A 27,189-nucleotide genomic window follows, 5' to 3' on the forward strand; every position below is an offset into this window, starting at 1 on the left:
TTCTTCCAGGCATACAAGCACCTAGTACAAGGGTCTTCAAACTTGGCAACTTTAAGACTTGTGGACTTCAACTCCCAGAATTCCTGAGCTAACATAACTGGAGAAGGAATTCTGGGAGTTGAAGTCCACAAGTCTTAAAGTTGCCAAGTTTGGAGACCTTTGTACTAGACTATATTTTAATAGGTGTTGGCTTTGCCCATCCCAATAATGCCCATTCGGACAATAAATCTCCTTTTTGCTATAAAATCTGTTCCACATATCATTCTTCAGGTCAGATGCAGGAGCACTCATGTGCAGCATACAGAGAACACTTCGATCTCCAACTCAGGTAATTTTTTTAAAAAAAATAGCGAGAATTGTGATAAAATTGTATGTTAGTTTTGGGGGAGAGGAGAGAACCCTGAGTAAAGTAGCCATGAAACCAAATAAGGGGGGAGTTTTTCACCAATGGGAAATCTACCTGCCCCAAGTGTTTAGAGAAAACACTTGCAAAATTATCTTTGCAGCATTTCTTCTGGACTGGAGCACCAAACATTCCGGCTTGCAAAGACTTCTGCAAGCTCCATGAAATGAGGTGGATACTGAGGGGCTGTGTCAGTTTCACGTGGTTCAGGCTTTGTGGGTAGAAGGCTCTGTTTCCCCAATGAAAGTTAGATGAGCAAAGACCACAGCATAGAGGGGCTACTTCTTCCATGCCGTAGCTATGTTATATCTGGAGTCATGAGTATTAATTGGCTACAATCACATAAAGTAGAACTTTTAAAATAAAGTTTCCTAAATAAAGCTGTAAAGTTGGCCACTCAGGAAAGTGTTGCAGCCACACTAACACCTGGAAACTTTCCCTTTTGCGGTATAGCAACCCACTTCCTATTTAGATGCAAAACTAAGAATTACCTAGGAGGTATGAGAGCAAACTAAACTGAGAAAATCTCTTTGTTATTCATCAGGTGATTAAATATTTGTTTCTGTCCATCCTGGAAGAGCTTAGAAAAGGTTTTACCAAAGGGTGTCAAATACATTCTAATCAAGTCTAACATCTAACTTAACAAAAAAAAACCAGCCGTTTCTATGATAAATAGTCTTGTACAATGTACACACAGGCAAGATTTTGCAAGCCTGAACAGCAGGATGTGATGTGATGTCATGTGAACTAATCCTAGAAGTTGAATATAGATTTCAGGAATGGCATTTCTAAGAAAACACACAGATCCCATACAGAAGGTTGTGTCAGTGTGTTAAAACTCACAGGCAGCCCTCGCTTACTGACTGACTCATTTAGTGACAGTTCAAGATTACAATACAAAAAAACAACAACCCTGTGACCAATCCTCACATTTACGAATGTGGCAGCTTCCTGCAAACATACGATCAATGCTGTGGTGGGATTCAAAAATATTTGCCACTGGTTCAGTGGGTGTGGCTTGGTGGGTGCACGCACATACCAAATGTGCACTTTGCACAGGCACAGAGGCATTTGCGCAGGTGCAGAGGCATTCTAACTCGCCTCCTGCAAGCCTGCACGATCCCGGTCGCGTCAGCAGCTGCCTATTCTGTGGCATGCAAAGCAGCTGCGCTTCAAATTCAGTGGATAAAGGAGAGTATGGGATCCCGGGCAGGTCGGCAGGCCCAACAGCAGAGTGGCAGAGAGAACCGGTTTAGTCTCTGCTCCTCATCACTGTTACTGGCTCGCCAGAACCAGGCCAAACTGGTAGAATACCACCATGGATCAACGTTTAGGCACTTTGCAACTGGCTTGCAACAAGCAAGAGTTTGTGGAGAATATAAAAGGACAATCACATGAACCACTTAACAGCCATGGTGACTCACTTAATAACCAAATGGGCAATGAAGTCATAACCCCACCGGAGTCACATAATTTTTTACTTGGCAACCACAGTACCCCTGTTAACAAAGTTGTTGATCCCAATTACAGTTGCTAAGCAAGCACTACATACATACATACATACATACATACATACATATATATATATATATATCTTAAGTTTTCGTGGGTACTTACATGTATGGTATTCAGCTTTGTTCAGGTATTTTCCCACGTCATTATAGTTGTGCTTTTAAAGTTGTAGCAACGTTTTGGCAGAATCTCATCTGCCATCATCAAGCTTCTGTACTGTGTTCGCCTGACTTCATCTGGCTTCTGTATTGTGTTTGTCAGACGAACACAATACAGAAGCCTGATGATAGCAGATGAGAGTATCTTGGTACTTGATACTCTCATTTTTACACGGGAAAAGACCCGAACACACCAAGACCTGCATACCTGTACCCGTGAAAATCTGAATATATATATATTCATAAATAAGTAGCTTTGCATTAAAGGTAGTCCTTGACTTTTAATGGCAATTGTGCCATTGTTAACTGAATCCCATGGTCGTTGGGTGATTGCTTGTAGCTTCCTACAATTGAAATCAAGGAACAAACTGGCAGGACATTGCAAGTGGGAAACTGCAGGCTCCCTGAATGGGAGTGGGAGGGAGGAAGTGTGTAGAGGAAGTTCAGGGAAGGTGTGCAAGAAGTCAAGCTTGGGGATGTATGCAAGGACTGAGAGAGGGTTGGGGAGATATGCAAAAGTGCAATGGGGTATATAAGAGACATTGGGCAGCTCAAGGATGCACAAGAATCTGGGTTGGGGAGGTTGTGAAAGGGTGTTCGAGGATACAAGAAGCGCGTGAAAGGTACCGCACAGGATGGGTATATGTGCCATGCAGGTCCAAAAGGGTGTAAAATGTGCGCAAGAGGTGCTGGGCAGGTTGGGGAAGGTGCACCAGGGTGTGCAGAGATGTGAAGGAGGGTGTGATGAGAAGAGCATTGGGGAAAGTGTGCAAAAGGCGCTGCATAAGTAGGAGAGGGTATGAAGGGGAGGGTTTTCACTCTTTTTTTTAACTAGTAACTAAAAGATAAAAAAGCAAAGCAGAAAAATAATGATGATGGTGATACATTGTCAAAGAGAAGGAAACAACACATTAAAAGATGGTTTAACAAAAAAATAAAATATGGCAAAGGGCGTGAAAGCGGTTCCTGAGGTGCCCCCATGGACCAGGGACAATTAGGCAGGATATGCAAGGGCACGTGTGAGAGTTGCTGTGCAGGTCAGTGATGCTTCAAGAGGTACGGTATAAGTCAGGGAAGGTGCAAGGAGGTACAGAAGGGTGTGAAAGTGCAAGGAGGTGCACAAATGGCCCCCACATGGCACGAGTGCAGGATAGGGTCCATGGGAGGGGGAGACTTGCTTCAGAAACTTGCAACCCTTCCTGTCAACTCCTCCACTGACTTAGTGGAGAACAGGCAGGGAAGACTGCTAATGGTCATCACATGACTGTGTGGTGTGTTGGGACAGCTAGAACTCTGACAACCAGTTGCAACCACCATTGGTTCAGTGCCATCATAGCTTAGAATGATCACCAACTGAATAGTTGTAGGTCGGGGATTACTGTAGATAGAAATGATAATGAAAGCAACTCCAGATTTTCCATTACTGTTTAATATGTTTTTCAAACCAGACTAGGATTAATGCTAAATACACATATTTATTTATTTATTTATTTAGCGATTATAAGGTAACAGGTATAAGTATATACATAGTTATGAATACATGAAAGGGGTACATATAAGAAAAATAAAAGAAACAATAGGACAGGGATGGTAGGCACGTTGGTGAGCTTATGCACGCCCCCTACAGACCTCTTAGGAAAGGGGTGAGGTCAATAGTAGACAGTCTAAGGTTAAAGTTTTTGGGGCTTGGGGAAGAAACCACAGAGTCAGGTATATGTACACACACACATATACATATACATACACATATACATACACATACACATGTACATATACAGAACAGAGTCTTAAAATGCATATTTATTGCAATTATTAGGAGAAAAAAGGAAGATTCCCTAAGCAGAGGGATATACTAGAAGAGAACTGGGTATTTGTGTTCTACTGTAGGATTAATTAATTCATTATGTACCATACTACTACTGTATATGATGTACTTACATGCATAGATAATAAAAAGCACACAAAACACAAATGATGTAGTTGCCCATGAAAATTCAAATTACGGGTGCAACATAATTAGCTTTGATCTAAATATTTACTATAGGGGAAATTGAGTTGGAAAGCTTTGTTAAATAATAATTGATTTATTACCCTGTTATTTTGTCCAAAAATAATTTTTGTGAGTGGATTACAAAAGTTATCTAAAGAGGTCTTTTTTTAAATATAAAGAGTACAATAATAAATATCACAAACTATACAAAAAGGCAGGGAGAAAAGCATTATTTATTATTTATCCTCAGAAACATAGCTCTGTGAGCATCAGGCATGTTTGCCTGGGGATATCAATCTATAAATGGTGCCCCACCATTGAGAAAGACCTCTCCCTTGAAGGCACCTGTTTAACTCTGTTTTGTTGCCATGCCTCATAGAGAACCTTCAAAGAGGTTGAAGAGTTCTGGGGAAACACACAGTAGAACAATGACCTCAGCTGAGGCAAGCAGACCAAAAGGGTATCATTATATTAAAAGTTACTAAAAGTCTAAAAGATTTTATTTAATTGCACTCTTTTTTTCTCTTTTAGCAAAGAGAAAGGAAGAGAGTGCAATTAAAAAAAAATCTTTTAGACTTTAATAACTTTTGATATAATTTTAACAAAAGGTTATCAAAGCAGTCCTGCTCCAAAACCACATACAAAGCTCTCAAAAATGAATAGTTTCCAAAAAAGGAAGGGGGTCCTTGGTGCTCTCTGAGCTTAGTTGTTTTCTTGCAGATATTTCATTACTGAAACTAGGTAACATCATCAGTGCTAGTACAATGATGAAATGAATGAAACCATCAGCAAGAAAACAACCAAATTCAGATACCAACCACCAAAGACTCCTAATTTCAACCCTAATCTCCTTTATTAGTATCCAAAAGTGCCTAAGTGGGTTAGCAACCATTCTTATTCAAGAACATGGTTATTAACAGCGATCCTCTGGTTTCTATTAATTTTGAGTCTAAGTGAAGTTTCTTTAGGATTGGCTTGATTATCCCCTATTCTAAACAGGTTCTCTTTTGGCAAAAAGGAGAGAATAATCCTCATAATATTTTGAGATGCCTGATACAGTATACACTCCATGTAATTTACCAGGAAGACTCTATAATTGTATGCAGAATCCTTTGATGGCATTTTTTTAAAAAATTCCTTTGTTTCTCTCTCTGGTCCCTCTCTTGCAGATCTACAACCCTGGACTCTAGCGTTATGCGTGGCTGTTTCAGGAAACAGCAGGTGTGCCACTTACATCTTTTAATGATTGAATGTACAGCTGGTCCTCAACTTATGCCATTTGTTTAGTGACAAAACTGCAATGGCACTGAAAAAAGGGACTCACAAGTCCGTGCCTGTAGGACTATCATAGCACTCTCAGGATCACATAATCAAAATCAGGCATTTGGCATCAGTATATATTTGCAACAGCTGCTTCCTCTGGGGTCATGTGATCATCATTTGCAACCTTCCCAGCCGGCTTCCCATAAGCAAGGTCAATGGGAGCGGGAACTTGGATTTGCTTAACAAGTACATGATTCATGTAATAATGCAGTGATTTAATTAACAACCATGGCCAAAAAAAGTTGTAAAATCAGGAACAACTTACTAAACAACAATCCTTGCTAGGCAATATAAATTTTGGTTCTAATCCTTGTCATAAATCGAGGACTACCTGTATTAAGAGATATTTTATGGAAGAAGGAGGAAGAGCATAAATTTGGAATTTCTGGTGGCATGTTGAGATTATTTGGATGTTGCCGTTGTGATGGGTCAATCCCAAAATCTTTGTGACTACTCTCACAATCTGTACACATTTTCATTTGTGCTCTTTGCTTTTGAGGTGTTATCCAAGTTTGTTTGCAATAATAAATGTATTTCAAGAAACTGATAGGGCAAATGTGTGTAAGTTATGTTGGCATGAAGGATACAGCAGAGGTTCTATGGCATGTCGAGGGCCACATTCTGTAAGTGGGCAGAGCTGTGACTGAATTTTGTGGGGCTCTAAAGGGCTTTACAGGAAAGAAGAGCACCTAGACTATTTGCAATGTTTAAGGAATTCGTTTTGCTCCTTAAATAACAACAAAATCTTCCCAAAAGAGAGGCTGAACTATTTAATACTACCTATTCCAGAGGCTGCTGAAGGAATACTTGTGGGCTATATGCAATCCTGTAGGTGACATTTTTATACCTCTTTTGTATAAAGTTTCATTCATGAATTTATGGTCAAAGAGCAAAGTAACATGTAGGTGTTAAACTCTTCTCAGACAGATGTGAATCCAGAAAGATCAATGAGAAAGGAGAAACAGGAATTAACAGAATTTTGTATTCCTTGTGTAGCAAAAGGAGACAGTTTGCTTCATTAGCAGTGTCCCTGAAACTGAGAACAATGCAACTAAAGTGATCGTGGGACATTTCAATCCATGTGATGTTCAAAAGCGACCCAGATGAATTTATAGTGTTAACTATATTTGGATTATTCTGTGTTATTACTATTTATTACTATTACTATACTAAGTCTCCTTATCAAATCTCTTTATTCCCCCCTTTGCCACCAGATTATTAGATTCTCATTATTTATGAGTTTCAAACTATGCTTAGTATTATCTGAACAAAAAGACTAAGCCAACTTTAAACAACATATTTGTATTTTGCCTTGTTTAAAAGCAATTATCCCTATTTACAATAATACATCTGATGGGAACCAGCCATTAAATGAAATGTCCTGATTTCCTGTAGAAAAACATAACTGTTGCATTAAAATCGCAGTGCTTCCTGAAATCTGAGATTACTCAACTAATGTATCTGTCAACCTGTTATCACTGAGGTTTTGCACAAAGTATGATACATTTCAGTTTGTATGCAATCAGATGAACAGTAACATATATCAGGGAAGCCAGACACAAACCAATTCTTTGAGCGGAATTGCAAACTGCCAAATAAGTAGCCAGACCAATCTTTTAAAAATTTAATATTGACAAGAATTAGATATTTATAGTTATAAATAACTTTAACATGAAAAGCTGCACCAGAATCACACACACACACACACACACACACACACACACACACACTGCAGACAGTTCAGATAGGCCTCAGACTGTTCAACACAGACTGTTCAACACATAGTGGCAGGATGTACAATGCAAGCAGGATCAGCATACATTGAATAGCACGACCAAGTGAATGGCATTGTGTGCACAAACATCTGCGGAGCATGGGCGAAACTTTCCCATGTCACAGAAGGTCATACAGAAAAAGAAGGCTAAAGTTCTTTGGGACTTCCATATCCAGAGGGAAAAGCACCACCAGACCTTATGGTAGTAGACAAGGATCAGAAAATAGCAGTGGTGATAGATGTAGTGGTGCCGACTGACAGCAACATCAGGAAGGAATATAGAAAACTGGAAACACACCAGGACCTGAAGGAGGAACTAGAGGTGATATGGAAAGTCATGGCCAAAGTGGTGATCCCACTTGAGGCTGTGACTCCCAATTTGGGAGAGTGGCTCCAACAGATCCCAAGAACAACATTAGAGTTCTCTGTCCAGAAGAGTGCACTGCTGGGAAAACCTCAAGAAAAAATATTATTCTGATAATGTATGGAAACAAATACCTGCCAAAATGTAGACTAGACTTAAACATGGCTCAATAATATGATGAAATCTTATTGACTAAGTTTATTTGACCTCCATTCTCTCAAAATTTGTAAAATCCGTAGAAGCATATCTTTCATTATTTTTGTAGCTATATTATACTTTTTTTCCAAAAAATTATCCCATCTTTATTATTTTTATGTATGTGCAGACATATCCAACACTCTTTCCTCGTCCTATTTTTCCCACAAGGTGACTTAGCCTGAAAAAAAGTGACTGGCCCAAAGTCCCCCAGAGGGATTTCATGACTAAAGAAGGACTAGAATTTGTTTGGTTTCTAGCTTGATATCTTAACCACTAGACCTAGAACTCATTTTAAACTGTGTTTTTGTTTTTTGTCATTTACCTTGAAGAGAAAAAGGAGCCTATAAATCAAACTTAAAATATATCAGGCCAGACCCTATTAAATATATGCTAATTCCTTTGATAACCCTAACCCTCATGATAGTATTGCTAATAACTACATAATTACAATTAAAAGTAATTATGGTTGTGCAAAGATGTGATCTCTGTAAAGGTTTAATTTCACCTGTTAGTAAAATAATGCTCAGGACCCAGATTGACAATGCAGTTACTAAAGTAATAAATAGCTTCTGCCTTTTTAAAATGAGTTATCAATGGTAAAGGAACTAGTCACCAAGAAATATCCTACAGACTACCGTGTTTCTCATAAAATAAGGCCGGGTCTTATATTTTTTTGAGTCCCGAAAAAACGTCTAGGCCGTCTTTTCGGGAGTGACTTAATTCCCCCCCCTTGCATCCTCATCTAGAGCGCCCCGCGGGCAACCTCACCACCAGCCACTCCTAACAGGTGATCACGGCGAAGTGCAGAGAGCTCCCTACTCCCACCAAACACCTTTGCTGCAGACCCAAGACCTTTGGCACCCGCTGCTGTTGCTTTCCTTTCTGCCCATTCCACCGCCACGTTTGGATCTGTCGCTTCCATGTTTGGAGTGCTGCTGCCATTTGGAGTGCTGCCACCATTTGGAGCACCACCATAATGTTGGGAGCTGCCACTTCCATGTTTGGAGCTGCCGCCGTGTTTGGAGTGGCAGCGGCACTCCAAACAGCAGTGGTGCTCCAAATGTGGAAGTGGAAGCTCCAAACGCGGAAGCGGCAGATCCAAACATGGCAGCAGCTCCAACTGTGGACATGGCAACTCCAAACAGCGGCAGTGCTCCAAACAGCAGTGGGGTTCCAAACGCAGAAGTGGCAGCTCCAAATGCAGAAGCGGCAGCTCTAAATGCAGAAGCGGCAGCTCCAAACGGCAGTGGTGCTCCAAACAGCAGTGGTGCTCCAAACATGGAAGTGGCAGCTCCAAATGCGGCGGTGGCATGGGCAGAAGGGAAATCAACAGTGGCGGACGCTGAAGGTCTTGGGTCTGCCGCAAAGGTGCCTGGCAGGAGTAGGGAGCTCTCCGCGCTCTGCCATGATCGCCCATTAGGAGCAGCTGGTGGCGAGGAATTGCTGCCCCCGGGGTGCTCCTAACGGCAAGTCCCCCTGCCCTTCGCCCCATTATGCATGTTTTAAAATAGGCCTAAATTTTTTGGGGGGGCTTAATTTCATTTTATGCCTAGAAAACATGCTGGGTCTTCCTATTGGGGGATGTCGTATTGTTGGAGAAACACGGTAGCACTTGGTAGAATTGCCATGAAGACCTTGGAAAAGATATTCAGATGCCAAGATGTACCTATAATCCAGAATGATGCAGGCAGTTGTTTTCCTCTACTGAAATGAAAGCTGAACTTTGAGGAAGCAGGATAGAAAGACTATAGATGTTTTTGAACTTGTGATGAAGAAAATGAATAAGAATACAATGGATAGCTAAGAAAGCAAACGAATGAACAGAATAAATCTGTTCAGACTTCTCATTTGAGGTACAGATGACGAGGCTGAAATTATATTTGACTATGATGACTCAACCCCTTTGAGAAGTCCATAATGCTGAAAAAGGCAAAATAAGATATGATGAACAGCAAGGTGGAAGGATTTGATTACAGCAGCAATGGGTGCCCTGTTGAAAGATTTGAAGTGAAGGAGAGTTCATTCCAGAGGAGTATATTGGTGCTTGCTAGGAATGAACATGATGTGATGGCACATAATCAAATCAAATATTTGATAGGGTACTACAATCTGATTTAAACAAATAGGCACTTAAGATTTATTCAAGATTCAGTCCAGCCAAGATTCAATAAAACCATTTCTAGGGCACTTACTACATGCCGGCACTTTAGTTGGCATTTGTCCCTTGGTTTGTTTATTTGGTTCTGTGTTTTTTGCTTAGTCAATGCTGCATTGAATTGTTCCTTTGATCTGACATGATGTGGTTCCAAAAAATGGTGTTGTTTCACAAAGACCGAATACTAATTACATACCCAGGTACAAGGGTTACACCCAGGAGATAAACTACGGATGCACTTCTAATGAAGGCTGGGATTCAAATCACTACTTTTGGCACAAAGCAAAGTTTTTCATGTGCCTTGGGTAAATTTTTAATATTCTTCTTTGGCATCACTTTGTCTTTTTTTCAGAGATATACCATATATTCTCCCTATCATAATTTTTAAAACTCCAGTTTCAATGGCAGATTTTCCAGGTGGCATAAGGGAAGGACTTACGTAGAAATGCATAACATTGGGATCCTGGCCAAAGCATATTATCTGGTGAACCAAAACAAAGGCATGAGATTGTGTAATCATATCTCCTTCTGGGAATCAACAAGGAACCCATTTTCGGAAGGATTGATTTCAAGGTAAGTATTTCTCCAGCACTGTGTAAAATACTTGCAATGTATCTTCCTACATCCAGATGTTACTTTGCTCATCTATCATATTTGATTTATAGTTTGCCTTCAGGGTTTTTGTTTCAAAATATAAAGATCCTCTTAATAAGCGTATGAGAGTCACTTTCAAATGCAGAGGCAACCCACTCCCTTCCTACAAGGCTAAATTCATGAATTGCATGTGTTCAATCCTGAACATCTGATAAAGCTGGTCCCTTCCAGGTTTTCATGCTCCCAGAAGGAATGTTAACATTTCCTTTTCATTAACTAAGAAGATTTACTTCTAATCTGTCACTTTGAAGTAACTCCTGTTTTGATTTATGGAGAGCAGATGCTACTGTAGAGTCTTTAAAAAAAAATCACTGAGCTTGAAAGACTAATGGTAGGCATCTCTAAGGGATCTTATTCAAGCAACATACTGTATGTGTCTTAAAAGATGAAGAAAATAATCAACTTAAAGACCATAGGTTTCAGGAATCATAGTATAGTCCAGAAGCATCATAAACTGGTATGATTTTCTGTTTTCTTTTTCATTATAATGGGCAATTTCTTGGGTTTTAATGGAAACCATGGCTAGCATGATGCATAAATCAGCCAATTCCAGAAACTGTGCTCCAGAGGTTTTCTTCTTTCTTAAGCCATCCTTTGGCTCTAATTGTTTCTGCTGCTTTTGTCCATTGAAGTAAAAAATAAATAAATTCGCTAACTGGAAGTGTGAAAGGATCATCATGATGAATATATCCAAATTTTAACTTCTGCCATTATATTTAACTGCATTTTTAAATGGCCCAATGGTTATTTCAAATACCAAATTATTATCCAATGGCACCTTTCTTCAAACATGGGATCTGGGGCAACTGCTTCCCTATTTAAAAAAAAAAAAAAAACAGCCGGTTTGATCTAATAGTTAAGACTGTGAGTCCCATCTTAGCCATGAAATCCAGGTGGCTGATTTGGGGACCAATCACTCTCACTTGGCCCAACCCACTTCACAGGGTTGTTGTGAGGAAAATAGGGGGAGAAAGGTCTGCTGGATATGTTGTCCACCTTGAGTTACTTGTAAAAATAATAAAGGTGGTATACAAATTAAATAAACATGAAAAAGCCCTACTTGGAAGAATAGGTGAGTCTTTTCAGTAGCAGATAAAATTGATAAGAGAAGGCAAAAACAATAACAGGTCTCTGAAGGGATCTGGTTAATCTTGCTGTCAATTTCCTCAGAAATTCACTGGAATATCTAGTGTGGTTCATTAAACACATCAAAAAGTTTCTTTTTTTAGTGATCGGCACACACAAAATAACCAAGGACAGGTTTTGTGGAGGAACAGGGAAACCATCTTTTGGGGGTACATCCTTCAGCACTGAGTTAAGCAGAACTATATTTTACATTGTTTTTTACTTCAGGCTTCAAGTAAGCAAATGAAATAGGGTTCTCTTTTTTGGGAGCGGGGTCTGTTCCCCTAAATAAAATATTAGTACTAAAATGATAGCTTTAAGTGTAAATTTACTATAATACGCCAGTTCAATATTTGGCCAAGAGACTTAAATAAGATTTTTTACTTAACCTGGGAAATTTCAGAGTCCATTTATGGAAACTTTTCAGGAAAGTTCTGGAGTTACAGCATACTCTGCCCTAGGCCCATAGTAGAATCATTTATTTAATCAGGGAGAACCCAGAATATAATCTTACTTTCAATTCTATAAGACCACCACTTGTATACAGGACATGAACCTCCTAAAAAGACTAGGGCATTTTATTATTTAGTTAACTAACTTTTTGAGAACCAGTATTATTCCCTCACACCAGAAAATGTATGCTAAACAATTTTTAAAAGTAGTTCCAAACCAAATCTATAGCCATGACAGAGCTTTTAGGATATGAAGTCCAACCCACATCTCAGTGCTGGAATCCATTCAAGCAGCATTAAGTACCATTGAACCTTGGGTGCATAATCTGGGTGCAAAGCTTCTGACAACATAGCTCAATGTTGTCTTGATGGGTTTTTTAGCTGCTGTATTATACTGCTTTGTACACATTCTGTTGTGATCCATTAATATTCCTAGAATTGGGTTACCCAGTATGACTCGCAAAGGAGCAAAATGCCTTAGCAACAACCGTTTATAACTCTATCACATTCTGCTTGGACTAAGGTAGCATGTTCTACTTGGAGCTGCTTTCAGAGAAATTTCAACTGGAATAGACATGTAAAAGTAATTTCTTTTTGAGAACTGGTTACTCTATAGCAGTGGTTCCCAAAGTGGGCGGTACCGCCCCCTGCGGGGCGGTGGGATGACTTAGGGGGGTGCTAAGAGGCAAGGGGGCTGGCAGGGGGGTGCTAAGAGGTGGCAGGGGGGCGTTCGAGGCACTGGCCCTGCAGGTTCACTCATTAACTGTAGCACCGCTCCAGAGCTGGCGTCTCCAATGCGGAAGCAATGGCACGTTACCTGTCACCACAGCCGTGTTTGATATGCTGCCCCCCTGCCGCCTCTTAGTGCCCCTCTGCTGGCCTTCTTGGGGACGCTAAGACGCGGCAGGGGGGCATTTGAGGCGCCAGTCCTGCAGGTTCACCCATTGACTGCAGCACTGCTCCGGAGCCGGCACCTCCAATGTGGAAGCGGTGGCACGTTAAGTGCCACCGCGGCAGCGTTCAATGCACCGTCCCCTTGCCACCTCTTAGTGTCCCCAAGGGGGCCGGCAGAGGGGTGCTAGGAGGTGGCAGGGGGCCGTTCGAGGTGCCAGCCGGCCCTGCAGATTCACCCATTGAGGCGCCGGCTCCAGAGCAGTACTACAGTCAATGGGTGAACCTGCAGGGCCGGCGCCTCGAACACCTCCCTGCCACCTCTTAGCATCCCCAAGAGGGCAGCAGAAGGGTGCTAAGAGGCGGCAGGGGGCGGTGCGTCGAACGTGGCCGTGGCCATGGCATGTAACATGCCACCACTTCTGCATTGGAGGTGCCGGCTCCAGAGCGGTGCTAGTCAATGGGTGAACCTGCATGGCTGGCACCTCGAATGCTCCCCTGCCACCTCTTAGCCCCCCTCTGCCGGCCCTGCAGGTTCACCCATTGACTGTAGTAATGCTCCAGAACCGGTGCTTTGAATGCGGCAGCACGTTGGGAAAAGCCGCTGCCACCGCTTTCCCAAAGTGCCACCACTGTCGCATTTTGTCTGTCTGTCCGTCCGTCCGTCCAGCCAGCCAGCCTTCCAAAAGGTCTCTCTGTTTGCCTGCCTGCCTTCCTGCCTACCTACCTGCCTGCTTGCTTGCCTGCCTGTCTCTCTCTCCATCCATCCATCCATCCATGTTCGAAGCACCGGCCCCGCAGGCACATCAGGAAAGTAGAGCAAAGCCAGTCTGAGAGGGAGGGAAGGAAGGAGGGAGGGAGGGAGGGAGGGAGGGAGAGAGAAAGAAAGAGAGAGAGAGAGAGAGAGAGAGAGAGAGAGAGACCTGATGCATCAGATTGAATGAGGCCTAGTTTAGACTGAGGCCCTTTTCCACATTGAAACCTCTTTGCCAGCACATTGAAACCTCTTTGGCTTCTATTAAAGGTTTTGTGGACGAAACATGATCAAGACTATCAGGAAGCTCTTGCATTTTGTTGAGGTTTTAAACAGGATCCATTGGACCAGATCTCCACTCTAAAAATTACTTTTCCCCAATGTATTACAATGCCAATTCTGAAGAAGGCAAAACCAAAATGTACTGGTAAATTACAAGGAGAAACACACACACACACACACACACACTCCCTTCTTACCCTGCTGGAGCAGGTGATTGGACTAGAATAGATATCTCATTATCTTTCTCCTCCCTCCCTCCCTCCCTCCTTCTTTATTTCTTTTTCTTTCTGTCCCCTTCCATCTGTCCCCTTTCTTTGTCCCTTTTTCTTTCTTTCCCTTTTCTCTTTATTTTCTTCCTCTCTTTCTTTTCTCTCTCTCTTTCCCTCTCTCAGGCTCATCCTTTTGGATCAGGGGTCACCAAACTTTTGGACCTCAGGGACCACCAAACTCATAATTTTAAATCCCAGAGACCACTAATATGGATTTTGACTGATGGTGGCTTTCTGGCGTTGGTGGGAGAGAGAGAGAGAGATCTGATACAACCTCTCTCTCTCCCTTTTTCACACACACACAGGCAGGGATCCCCACAGAAATTTGAATCCCACCCCTGGGTGGGGGGCACCGAGGATGAGTTTGTAGCACCAAGGGGGCGGTGGACCGAAAAAGTTTGGGAACCACTGCTCTATAGGTCAGAGCAGGGGTTGCCAACCTTTTGGACCTCAGGGACCACCAAACTCATAATTTTAGATCCCAGGGACCACTAACTGGTTCTGTGGGTGTGGCCTAATTTGTGGGTGCGGTCATGTGACTGGCTGGGCATGGCTTGTATGTAAATATTATAAATATTTATATAAATGTTGAATTATTTTATAAAAAAAGAGCAACTTTTACCTAAAATCAGGCAAAGCAGGCAGGCAGATTGAATTGCTCACAGAATCACAGATTCATTCAGAGATCTATCTATCTGCCATTGGCTAGCTCAGTCTGTCACATAAAATTTGCTCACAAGCAAACTAACAAAATTAACTCACAAACACCTTGCATGTAAATGAATTTTTTTATTTTAAAAAAAGAGCAACTTTTCCCAAAATCAGGCAAAGCAGGCAGATTGAGTTACTCACAGAATCATTCAGTGATCTATCTATCTATCTATCTGCCATTGGCTAGCTCAGTCTCTCAAATTTGCTTGCCGTGAGTCTGCACTGAATTTGCTTGCAAGCAAACCTTCGGTCCTAAGGGAGGTTCGGCTGTACTTAAAAGCAGAGCCGAAGATCTAAAGACTAGCTGGAAAGCAAGAAATCCAACCCTTTTCTGCTTCCTAGCTAATCTAAATCTCCCGGCACAGAGAACAGATGAAGGTCGGAAAGAGAAAAAATAGAAATTTAGCAGGCAACTTTACCGGGTAAGGAGTGGGCGGGGAGGGTTCCCGCGGGCCATGTGGGCGGCACAGCACTTGTGTTTCTGTGCAGCCTGGATTAATTGCTTTGTGGGGGTTGCTCTTGGGGTGAGATTTCTCTGCGGCCCACCAAAATTTTCTCACAGCCCACCGGTTGGCGATCACTGGGTCAGGGGACAATGCAAAATATTGGTTATCACCTATGAAATATTTTTAAAGCTTAGGTCTTACTTTTTGCATCATCTTCTCCAAGCGGAAATTCTCTGCTGTAATATGGTCAACTCACAAAAACCCTGAATTTCCACTGTCCATGGGATAAAAGCACAGGAACAAAGAAACTTCTCTTCTCTATGGCTACCACAATATGCCCCTTCCTTTTATTCAGGAGGGTTTCATTTGCCCAAGTAAATAAACAGGGAAATTTCCATTTTATCCTGTATAGCCATGCTGGTTAGGAATTCTGAGAGCTGAAACCCACATATCTATACTACTTATAAAGATGATAAATACCACTGAACACTGGCTCTGTCTGTCTGTCTATCTATCTATCTATCTATCTATCTATCTATCTATCTATCTATCTATCTATCTATCTATCTATCTATCTATCTATGACAATCCAAAATCAAAAGCACTGGAGAATCCTATGAGTAATAATTCTGGTCCAGAATTTTTAACTGTAGAAAAGAAAAGAAAAAAAGCTCCGGAATATTATTTTTCAGTGGGTTTTTCTAAAACCAAAATAAATAAAATGTTTCACATTATGAATCTAATTTCCTATTTTTCTTTATATTTCTACAATTCCACTGTTTGGTAAAATCTCATTAATTTTCAATGGTAGCCCTCAAAGCAAATTCCGGTAAAATGTCAGGTAATAACTGCAACTCCCAAACACATTCCGTTTTGCCTCCACTGGAAGTTTTTTAATATTACACATTATTGTGGTCTTTGAATTGTCCTAACAGTATTTAGATATTATTTTAGAAATTATTTAGAAATTATTTTGAACTTGAATCCACCCTATTCATTTAAGAGTTTGAAATATTGTTTCCCTATTAATTAATTGGCCAGCCTCCTATACCTTTTTTAGACCTATACATACAAGCATAATTCAATTTGTAGATCTTTTCTGGAATGAAACTGCAGCCATGGAATTAACTTCACCCGTTGAATTCCAATCTATTGTGCAAGTGTTAAAGGTACTAAGATGCTAAGGCTAAGTATTCCCTGCATTGAACAGCTGTAACCAACATCTGTTCAGTTGCATCTCTTCTTAACAAACCATGAGACAAAAAAAGGCAGCTATCACTTTCACACCATTGACTAACATAATTCTGGTTGTGTTCACACTGAGTTATTGTTTGCTTAACCGTAGTACACCAAATAACTGGCATTCGTACGACATGTTAAGTCAAGTATCACATTAAGCTTGGTATTGTGTGAACTTATTTTGTGAATATATGATACTAAATTAGATCTCCTCAACCTGATGTTTTCCGTTGGGCTGGATGAATTTTGCGGTTGAGGGGAAAATGGAACACATCTAAGAGGACGCAGATTGAGGTACTAAGTCTAGGTTGAACTAGAGATGAACTTTGCTCAAAATCAACATGAAGACAAGTCTCATGTTATAGAAAAGTAAGCCTTTCCTGCCCCAATAGTCCAGGATGAAGCTACCTGGTATAGATGCCAGATGAAGAATTAGGAGGAACAAAGGAGGTGAGGATAGACACACAGTCTCGCTAGTCAAAATAATATTGACGCACCTTCTCCACCCTCAAGATGGAATGCAGTTCAATGGATGTGCCTTAAAACTTATTTCCAGCCCACTTTTCAAGTCCACACTCTTCTCACACACCCTTAGAATGAAGCCATATTCCCTCACCACACCTAGCCTTTCCCCAATGACCTACGTTCTGCAGGTACCACATTGGCTTGGGCCAGCCTTTCCCAAACTAGTTGCAAAGGGAGAGTTGGTGGGTGAGAATGAGGTCTTAGGCATATGGAGAGCACCAAGTTAAGAGCAGCAGAACAGTATCAACTCCACTGAAGGTCAAATACTTTGGCCACCTGAGGAGAAGGAAGGACTCCTCAGGAAAGACACACACACACACACCCATGTTGGGAAAAATGGAAGGCAAAAGGAGAAGGGGATGGTAGAGGTTGAGATGATTAGATAGTGTTCATCCACACAGTCGGCATGAAGTTTGGGTAGACTCAGGGAGACAGTGTGGAAAGACTGTCCAGAAGTTTCATTTTATTTTAATGTATGTCCATTAATGTATATGTAAAGCAACAATAAAGTTATTACCTGAAGCGTAAGAAGTGATTGGACAACCTCTTGTCTGAAAGGGTACATAGGTTTTGCTGCCTGAGCAGAGGGTTGGACTAGAAGACCTCCAAGGTCCCTTCCAACTCCGTTATTCTCATACAGTGGAGGGAAGGGGACCTCGCTGAAAGTCGGACCCCACTTAGCTATTTCCTGCCCATGGAGACAAAATGCTGGGAGAAAGGCTGACCCAGGGCATAGGTTCCCTCCCGGCTGATCCTCTTCGACTGGAGATGCCAGAAGACTCAACTTGGCACGTGCCTCCTGCCAAGCAGCTTCCTCGGCCTTCGTTTTGCGCATCGGCTCCCGAGAGGGATCGTCGTGTAAGTTGGGATTCCCGCCCGTTTCAACAAGTTTGAAAGATACACACACACACACACACACACACACACAAGTCCAACGGGGCTGGGGAAAACGGGACCCGTTCGCGTTCGCGCTCGAGCTCGGGACGCCTGAGGTTTCCTTTATCCAGCCTCGGAGCCCCAAAAGACCTCAGCCGCAAACAAGTCGGGCTAGTCAGCTTCCCTCGCGAGTTCGCGCCCCCCCACCCCCACCAACTCACCAGCGCTGGTGACGCTCGCTTTCGACGCTTCTTCTCAGCCGAGAGCAGCGCCTGAGCGCGGGACCGCAAGCCCTCCGCCGACAGGGAAGGGCCGAGGCAGAGGGCCGTCGAAGGTGCTCGCCTCGCGCGCTGCTGGGGCGGGGTTTTACCTGCCCGGGAGGGGAAACTTGCAAGGCTCTGGAGGAACAATAGGGGGCACTCACCCCGCCCCCACGCACCCCCGCCCCGTTGAGCTCGTCCCGGCTCCAGATTTGAACCGCCTTTTATAAGGTGTCTTGGGCTGGCAACGGCAACTTTGGGTCTCCGAAGAGCACGAAGGAGCGCGGCAGGGGCGGTCCGTGTCCCCTGAAAAACAAGTGGGGCGGAGGGGACAACCGCCAGCCGCGACCGCGTTTGAGCGAGAGAGGTCAGAGGCTCCGGATCTCCTCTTAGCCTGAGGCGTCTAGGATACATGAATCGGGTTAGGGCTCCTTACTTGGGTACCTTAGCTGTTCAGGAGGAGGCTCGAAAAGCCGAACCCAAAACGGCTTTAAACTCGGCAGCAGAAGCTATGAGAAAGAGGAAGAGGAAGGAAGTAGAAAGAGGGAGGGAGGGAGAAAGAAAAGGGTAAGTATTGGTAGTCCTGGACTTACATTTCTCTTAGTGACCGTTCAAAGTTACCTCCGTTGTAGCGTTCCCAGGGTCATGTGATTTATATTTAGATGCTTGATAACTGGTTCATATTTATGACAGGTTGCAATGTCCCAGGATTATGGGATCACCTTTTGCAACCTTCTGACAAGGCAAATTCAATGGGGAAGCCAGATTCCTTTTAACAGCTGTGTTACTAATTTAATAACTTTAGAGATTCACTTAACAAACGTGGCAAGGAAAGTCGTAAAACGGGGCAAAACTCATTTAACAAATTTCTGACTTAAGCACATAATTTTGGGCTCAATTGTGGCAGGAAGTTGAAGACTACCTGTAAGTAAGAAGGGTAGGATAGAGTAAGTAGGAAGGAAAGAAGGGAGGGTAGGAGGAAGGTTGCCATTGCAAGATAACGGAAGAGATAATAACAAGATTCAGACTTACTCAGAAGATGGTAATTCCTTCAATTCTGTGAAGCTTTCCCTCCAGTAGCTTCTGCCAAAGCTTAAAACGATTTGGCAGAAATAGATCTAGTTATAAGTTGTATCCCATCCTTTTCCAGAGAAATGTACTATTAGTGGCTTAGATCACTTAATCTGCTCCATTCTCAATTTGTCTGCTCTCATTTAACATGTTTTTCTGGAGTTTTTCCCCCCATTTTCTAATTTGCCATTACCTGCAACTGAAGAATGTTGATAATAAGGTAGCAATATTAGTATTTTGTAAGACGTGAAATAGAGGGAAGTCTCTTCAGTGAGAATGCAGGCAATATATATTTTATGCATTTGTTTACATAATAGAAAAAAAATCATCTTGGGGAAAACTGGCACATTCATTTTAAACGTGCAGTATGTGTACTGGTGCACAGAAGTCATGTAGGAAAGAAAAGTTAAAAATTGTTGTTTTAGCTATCAAAAATAAAGGCATATTTTAGCAGATGTATATAGTTTATAATTGTTCATAAATTTAGTTATAGGATTTTCCCCAAAGGATGAATCCCAGAACACTTGGATTAAATTGTCAACAGCCTGCCACCTAGTGGAAATGAAACTGTAGTAGAAATTATATAGAACTGCAGTAGAAATTATATGACACAAGCAGACTAATAAATGTTGAACCGGAGCTAGGAATGATGCTCTAAAGCTCCTGCTCTTTTTTTAAAGTAAAATTCATATAGAAAGTGCCTCTGCTTGAATTTTGGAGAGTGGTATATTTAATGTGAAAGACTTGGGTAGGCTTCAATATAAAAGTTGATCTAGTGGCTAAAAAACCAGGGCAGAAAATGGGAGAGTTCTAGTCTCACTTTAGGCATGAAAGCTGGCTGGATGACTTTGGGCCAATCACTTTCATCCCAATCTACTACACAGGGTGGCTTCTGTTGTGGGAAAACAGGAGGATATATTATGTGCATTCACCACCTTGAGTTATTTATAAACATAATAAAGGTCAGATTTTTTTTAAAAAAAATCTATTTAAAAATGGTCTCATACTTAACAGAAATCGAATTGGAGAAGTTCTAGACAAGCCAGTATTCAGAGTCGTTTGCTTCTAAACTTCACTCTAACATCCAAATCCCCAATCTTTATTCATATTCAGTTAACAAGATTTTTGCTCAGCTAATGTGAAAAAAAAAACCTTACATAAAACTGGCTTGTCAAGGTTATGGCACTTGAGATATCAGTGTGTATAGTCAAGAATAAGCAGTGTAAAAATATTTAATGCATCTGCTTAGCTGTTCTATTATTTTGTCAAACTAAAAGATTTCCACAGAAGACACCAAGAATACAGGCAAGGCAAAAAATACCAAAATCATCACTGCTGTTAAACACAGGCCACAAAAGAGTTTACTTCAATTTTATTTCTACTTAAACAGGTTTTGGATGATACATCATGCAGTTTGCCAGTGTATCCATACAGTTTGATAGATAGTATTTTAGAACCAAGATCCAAAGACTTAACTATAGAGAAGGAAGGTGAGATTTAGGTTTGCTGTTATAGAGCGTAATTCATTACAGCATCTTTTATGTAATAGTGGAAATTTCTCCAGAGATTGTAACCATCAGAAAAAGGACCCACATTTCATTTTTCCCTAAAACAAGCTATTGTACAGATATATAGGTCCCAGAGAATACACATCTGGAATACACACTACACAAGTTACAAACTAGACATGTATACTTCTACAGAACGCCCCAATCCCTATTCCTTCACATCGTCCACTGTTAAAAAGTTTTAAAAATGACAGACACAATTATTTAGGTGTAAAACACAATCTTAGAAATAGTTTTGTATGGGTGCCTAAAAAGACAATTATCTTTTGTGTTCTTGGTTCAAAAAGGCATTATAGGAAACCATAACAGATTGCTTTCCATTAAGGCATCATCCCACAATTCTGCCATGAACAGATTCATTATTTTGAAAACATGTTCATATGCTTGCCTCAGACTATGAAGGCTTAGGGGCCAGTTTATCACCAGTAAGCTACAACTTATACTGCACAACCTGTTTTTTCAACACAGCCTATGATGAGGGTAGAGAGAACCAGAGAACCCTCAAAAACTGCAGTAATACTTTGTGGAATAAACCTAATAAACAAGATATATATTTGCTATATGAAAGATAAGCTTTGGGACTGTTGTTTTTTAAAGAAAGGAAGTACTTTCATTTATAAATGAAGTAACAAAACGTGTGCTCTTTTTCATTCATTGACTATGGGAACAGATTTTTAAAAGGCAGCTTTTAGATCTTAGTTCAGTTTACATTACTTCAAGCTAATTAATTCAGAATAATCCATTCTTAACTTAATTCAGCAGAATGTAATTTTAGCAAGCGTGATCAGAATCTTTCCATTGTCTCAGTGGCAAAAGGCTAAATTAAAAAGTTAGCCCAAGGATATACATAAATAAAAATGATGACAATAAAGAATGATTGAAATTAGAAGCAAGCTTCACGTTCAGTCAGAAAATTCTATAAGTATGCAACATTGTTTTTGAGTTTTCAAGAATTAAACTCAAAATCTTCCTATCATTTAAAGTCAAATTGTAACAATAGAAGAAGCAAAGGGAAAAAGGACTTTTTAAAAAGTAAATCAAATCTCTGACATTTTGGAAGCAATACAAACATACTGTAAAATTAGTATCAAAAACTTAAAAGAATGGCTTAGAAATATCACAGAAAACAATTCTAGCAGCAGTGAGTCAGTAACATAATAAAAGTGGCTCATTTTCAAAATAAATCCCTAAGCATTGCAATATACTGTGTCTTTGTGTCCCATTTCAAAGGACAATCTGCCATCTTTGATCCAAGGTAGAGAAATTAGTTCTGAGGCCTCAGTCAAGGAGAGACTGAAGTTAGAAGAACTGACTGGCTGATCAGTTACTAACAATTCTGGGGCATCAAAGCTAACTTTTCCTTACATCCTAATATAAAATCCTACTGTATTAACCTCAAAGTTTTTAATTTCAAAAGTGCTTAATGTCAAACCACGGTATCTAGTTCTCATTCCTATCAGTGGGGATTAATTAGATATAGGGCTTGCATTCACAGTATCAAAACATCTTAAACAATATTATTTCAATGCACAAAAGGGGGTAATTTAAAATTATATTTTAAAACAAAACCTCATTAACTGCATTCTAAGAGCTCATCTGCCTATGAAAATAGCTATAGTGAGATTGCTTGAAACATCCTCCATGATGCACATTCTAGTTGGAAAAATTAGAATATATCCTATTAGAACGTCCTAGCTGAATTTTCCCCAAATATTGTTTGGTGGGTTTTTTTTACTAACTGGGAGCTTTATGTATATATGCATGTAAACTCCGTATGTGTGTGTATAACTTGGTGTTCCAACAATTTACAACAAAAAAGATGGCCTCATTAAGCCCAGAAAGAGGATTGAATATGGCAAATTCACACTTCAAGTGGTGGACAGTGTATATATATGTGTAACAATATTTAAAAGCACATTTACAAAAAAAATAACAAAATAAATGCAAAATAAGATCTTTCATTAAACACATCAACAAAAGTTTCTCCCTTCCCTCACAATTAGTGCAATCCTTAATAAATTAAATAAGATCCAACAATCTGCTACAGTCGAGAGTGCCTAACCTACGTTGTGATAAAATATCTGATAACCATCTTTGTAAAGGCTTTATAGCAGAATAGCTTTTTACGTAAAAGTATTCCCTCCCCCCCAAAATAAATTAGCAGCCCCCAATTTACTATTAATTTTGTGAAAGCTACAGCGACAAAATGGAATGAATGTAAATTGAAATCCAGTCATTTTGAACCTTACAGTCTTTTGAGTTAATGTATGTTTTCAACGTATACATGAAACATATGCAAAACAAATATAACTGACACATTAAACTGCAGGTGTAACATTGTTTATCTACCTGTTCTCTGGTTATCCATGTCTTCCACTTAAAATACAATTTAATACTTCATGTCTGTCATTAAGTAAGAATACCATGAGGGTATTCTACACCATTTTCTTGGGCAGACTGCCCTAAGGTTCAGTACTAGCATCTAATGTTATAAATGCTCAGGATTTTGATAAGATTATTTCAATCATTCTTCCTTTTTGTTTTTGCTCTGCACTCTAAACATGCATTACCTATTCCTAGTCAACCCTTTGGAAAAGGGTTTTTAATCTTATTAGAGCAGAATTTCCCCCACATTTCTGACTTCTACTATGATCTCTGAAAATCAAGGAGAAATTAGAGTTTCACCTGCTATTCTAAATTTAATATTGATATTCATCGAAACCATTGCTTCTGCATAATCACCTGAAGATCCATAAAGGACATTATAGATCAAATCCTAAACTTTGGGATTCTAATGTACCCACATGATCATTGGAATTTAAGACTAAAACTATGCTAACCATATTCTTTTGCATCCTTCTATATCTCTATTGTTATCTTACCTCTACCAAGCAAATGTATTCGTAATTTAGCTTTTCCTCTCTACCCTTTTAAAACAAAATCAACATTTCACCAGGGTAATAAAAATGTACTATTTGAGGTACTTTATTATTTTTTTGAAAGCAGATGGGGGGAGGCTATTTTTAAACTATATCGCTGCACCCTGTCAATTTCTAAAAATATAAAATGATGCATATATTAAACAGAAAATTAAAAAAAAGATCAGTGATGGAATCCAATCATCTGGTTTGTTCCTATGGTTGTTTGATGGCTAATTCTTTAATGTCACATTTTTGCTGTTGCACCAAAGTACTTAAAACAGAACAAAACAGCATCAGTGCAAGCACAGAATCTTCCACAAGAGTGGCACAGAGGGGTAAAATGCAGTCAGTCAATGACAGGGATTGAGCAGCAGACTCAGGGTATAATTACCCTGGGTAACATGTTAGATACACTGTACAAGGTTTGGAAAGGAAAAGCGTATTGGACACACTTCTGTACATATGGAGATTGGAAAAAGCTGAAACATTTGAAACCGGTGCATTGCCAATGGCTATAGAACATGTACAACAAACAGAAATATAGTTCCAGTTCTCCGTAAAAAAAGTAATAGTGAATTGATGACAACCTTCTACATGCCAAGTACCATCTGGTCAGTCTGAAAAAAATAACATGTAGACATAAAATGTGTTAGTACACATCACATTTTCAGGAGTAGAATAGTGAAATATCAGATATAGCTTTTGGAGCATTAATTTATTTGCATAAAACATACCATCATCAAATGGAGAGAACCAGTTTTGTATCCTGGTGAAGGCACCAGGTTAGAAACTAGGAGACCGTGAGTTCTAGTTACAAAATCTGACAACGAGCTAAGGCTTAAAATACAATACGAGGATATATTGTACAATAACAAGTTCAATCAAATGTATGGCAGAAGTCAAGTTTTGGGGAATTAGGTGGAGAGGAGAATACTAGAAATTACCAAGCAGTGGGTTAGAAACTACGTTGTTAAAATGGCTGGTCATGGTCGTTATCCTATTGGTAATGTAGTTGTCACAAAACAGAGACACATTCTTGATTCATGGAAGATACATTTTGGTTTAACTTCCTGCATATACTCCAAAAAGTTGCTTTCCATTAGGAACAAAATACATATTTCTGAAATATTGTCTATAGGGATTATTTTAGCCTCAGAACATAAATTTGTCAATGATTCAGATGAATATAGAGAGACATGGGTAACAATTGTAGCATTGCCCATTAATGTAATTAAAACAACAAACTTGATATAATGATTTAGATCAGGATTGCGTAACAATGGCCCCTTTATGACTTATACCATGCTGGCTCAGGAATTCTGGGAGTTGAAGTCCATAAGTCATAAAGGGGCTATTGTTACCCGCCTCTGGTTTAGAGAGATAGGGATGTCTTCTTGAGTATACAGTATACTAACAAACATTCCCAGATCAAGCTGAGTTATTTGCAAGGCTGGTCTTCAATCTGGCTATTCTTATCTTAGAAAGTCCCCCTTCAAGACCTTCAGGGTTGGTGAAGAACAGTTTCCTACTGTGATTGAACTACAAAACCTTCCTGAACCTATATCGGTGAACCGTACGTATGTATAGTAACTTACAAACGGCTGTGAGCTTACCTGTTATTTACTTCATGTTTTGGTAACATGCACCACCTCCACGAATGGCATGAATGGCTGTGGGAGAAGATGCTGGATAATGACCAGGGCGAATAGGCTTAGCTGCAAAGAGATAAAGTGAAGTCAAGGAATTTTTTTGTTTTAAGCCAAGGAGTGGACTACAGTCATAACCCCAGTTTTTTCCTCTGTTAGCCTAAAGTGCTAATGCCCAAACAATGATATACAATTCATAAATTTCTTCCCATTGAAAAATACCATAGACTCCTTTTTGTTCTCAAATTGAATTTGTCTTTTTATCTATCTTCAAAAATTTCATATTCTCCTCTCTTGGCTTCTGGTGTTGGAGGAATTAGAAATTAGTTTAAAATCAATTATTTTTCACACAAGTATTTAAACATGGAAAGGAACAATCAGTTATATGAATCCCTCTCTACCACCAAGTCTATAGCAAAACTACAAGTGTAGTAACCAATGGTGTAAATTAAGCTTTTGACAGAGCTGTTAAGCTTTTGACATCTTCTGTTCAAGATGACAGAACACAATAAATTAATAAATGATAGGAATAATCAATTTCAAGTATCCCACAGAAACTACTTTGTTAGATATATATGGACAAATTACTGTATATAAACTTATGTAAAAACTGCATTTTGGGCTCAGGGTAAGTGCAGAGGTATTAAAGGTGTTGTGTTTGGTGGATAATGCTGCAATAACAGTATGAAAAGATATTAGGTATGTTTGTCTATCAATAATTTTTTTTAAAAACCTAGTGAAATGAGATCTTCTGTTGCTCTTTTTTATGTATAAAGTGAAGACATGACAACTAGCTGAGGAGCATGAAAACCATTTGAATATAATTCCTCCAAATATGTGGGACTGAGAACCAAACATCTCCCTACGAATCACTTAACACAGCCACATCTTTCTACAAGTCTCATTGAGCAGCTTCAAAAAATTGTTGAATTTTTGTACAGTGGTACCTCAGTACTCATCATTAATTGGTTCCTGGAAGTACAATGAGTACCAGAAATGATGAGTACCAAACAATTTTTCCCCAAGTTCTAGCTTGTGTGTTGAGTAGCAAACAAGCAATGAGTGCCGGGACAAACTTTTCGCATCAAAATGCCTTGAGTACTAAGCAATACACTGAGCACATAGTACTTTGCAATGTGAGAGTGAATGTCCTGTGCTACTTTGACTCAGCTGCTTTGAAACTTATCACATTTGGTTCAAGTTAATACATGCAAAGTAATAAAACTCCTGAACTCACAGTTCAGGAATGCTCTTCTAAAATCCATAGCCATTTATACCTAAATATAGAAGTACTTTCCGGAGGAAAAAAAATTATGAACCCATGTTATTTGCTGAATTTATTGTGAGCTTAGAGTATTTTATAAGTAGTCCTTGTCTTACAGCTATTTGTTTAGTGATTGTTCAAAGTTACAGCGGCATTCAAAGATGTGACTTATAACCACTTACAATTGCTGTAGCATCCCCACAGTCACATAAACAAAATTTGGGCACTTGGCAACTGGCATATGTTTATAGTGATTGCAGCAGCATCCTATAGTCACTTGATCATCATTTGTGCCCTTTTCAGCCATCTTCTGATAAGCAAAGTCAATGGGAGAAAGTGGAGTTTACTTAACTACCAT

General features: G+C 40.1%; 2 protein-coding genes across 2 annotated transcripts in view; both read right to left on the reverse strand.

The window, feature by feature from the left end:
* The window catches only part of LYPD6B (LY6/PLAUR domain containing 6B), an 88,419-nt gene extending 69,507 nt beyond the window's left edge, over positions 1-18,912 (reverse strand). The window contains exon 1 of the mRNA XM_026696743.2: positions 18,323-18,912. The gene's annotated coding sequence lies outside the window, so the exon portion shown is untranslated. The remainder of the gene's footprint in view (positions 1-18,322) is intronic.
* Positions 18,913-23,964: 5,052 nt separating this feature from the next.
* Positions 23,965-27,189, reverse strand: part of KIF5C (kinesin family member 5C) — a 91,294-nt gene continuing 88,069 nt past the window's right edge. Inside the window, exons 25-26 of the mRNA XM_026696744.2 lie at positions 25,535-25,636; positions 23,965-24,538 (exon numbers count right to left, since the gene is read on the reverse strand). Of these exons, the coding sequence (XP_026552529.1) occupies positions 25,542-25,636 (95 nt within the window). The 3' untranslated portion in view covers positions 23,965-24,538; positions 25,535-25,541. The remainder of the gene's footprint in view (positions 24,539-25,534; positions 25,637-27,189) is intronic.

This window comes from Pseudonaja textilis, chromosome 1, assembly GCF_049901715.1.
Source record: "Pseudonaja textilis isolate UNSWEBS1 chromosome 1, rPseTex1.2, whole genome shotgun sequence".
Classification (NCBI taxonomy): domain Eukaryota; kingdom Metazoa; phylum Chordata; class Lepidosauria; order Squamata; family Elapidae; genus Pseudonaja; species Pseudonaja textilis.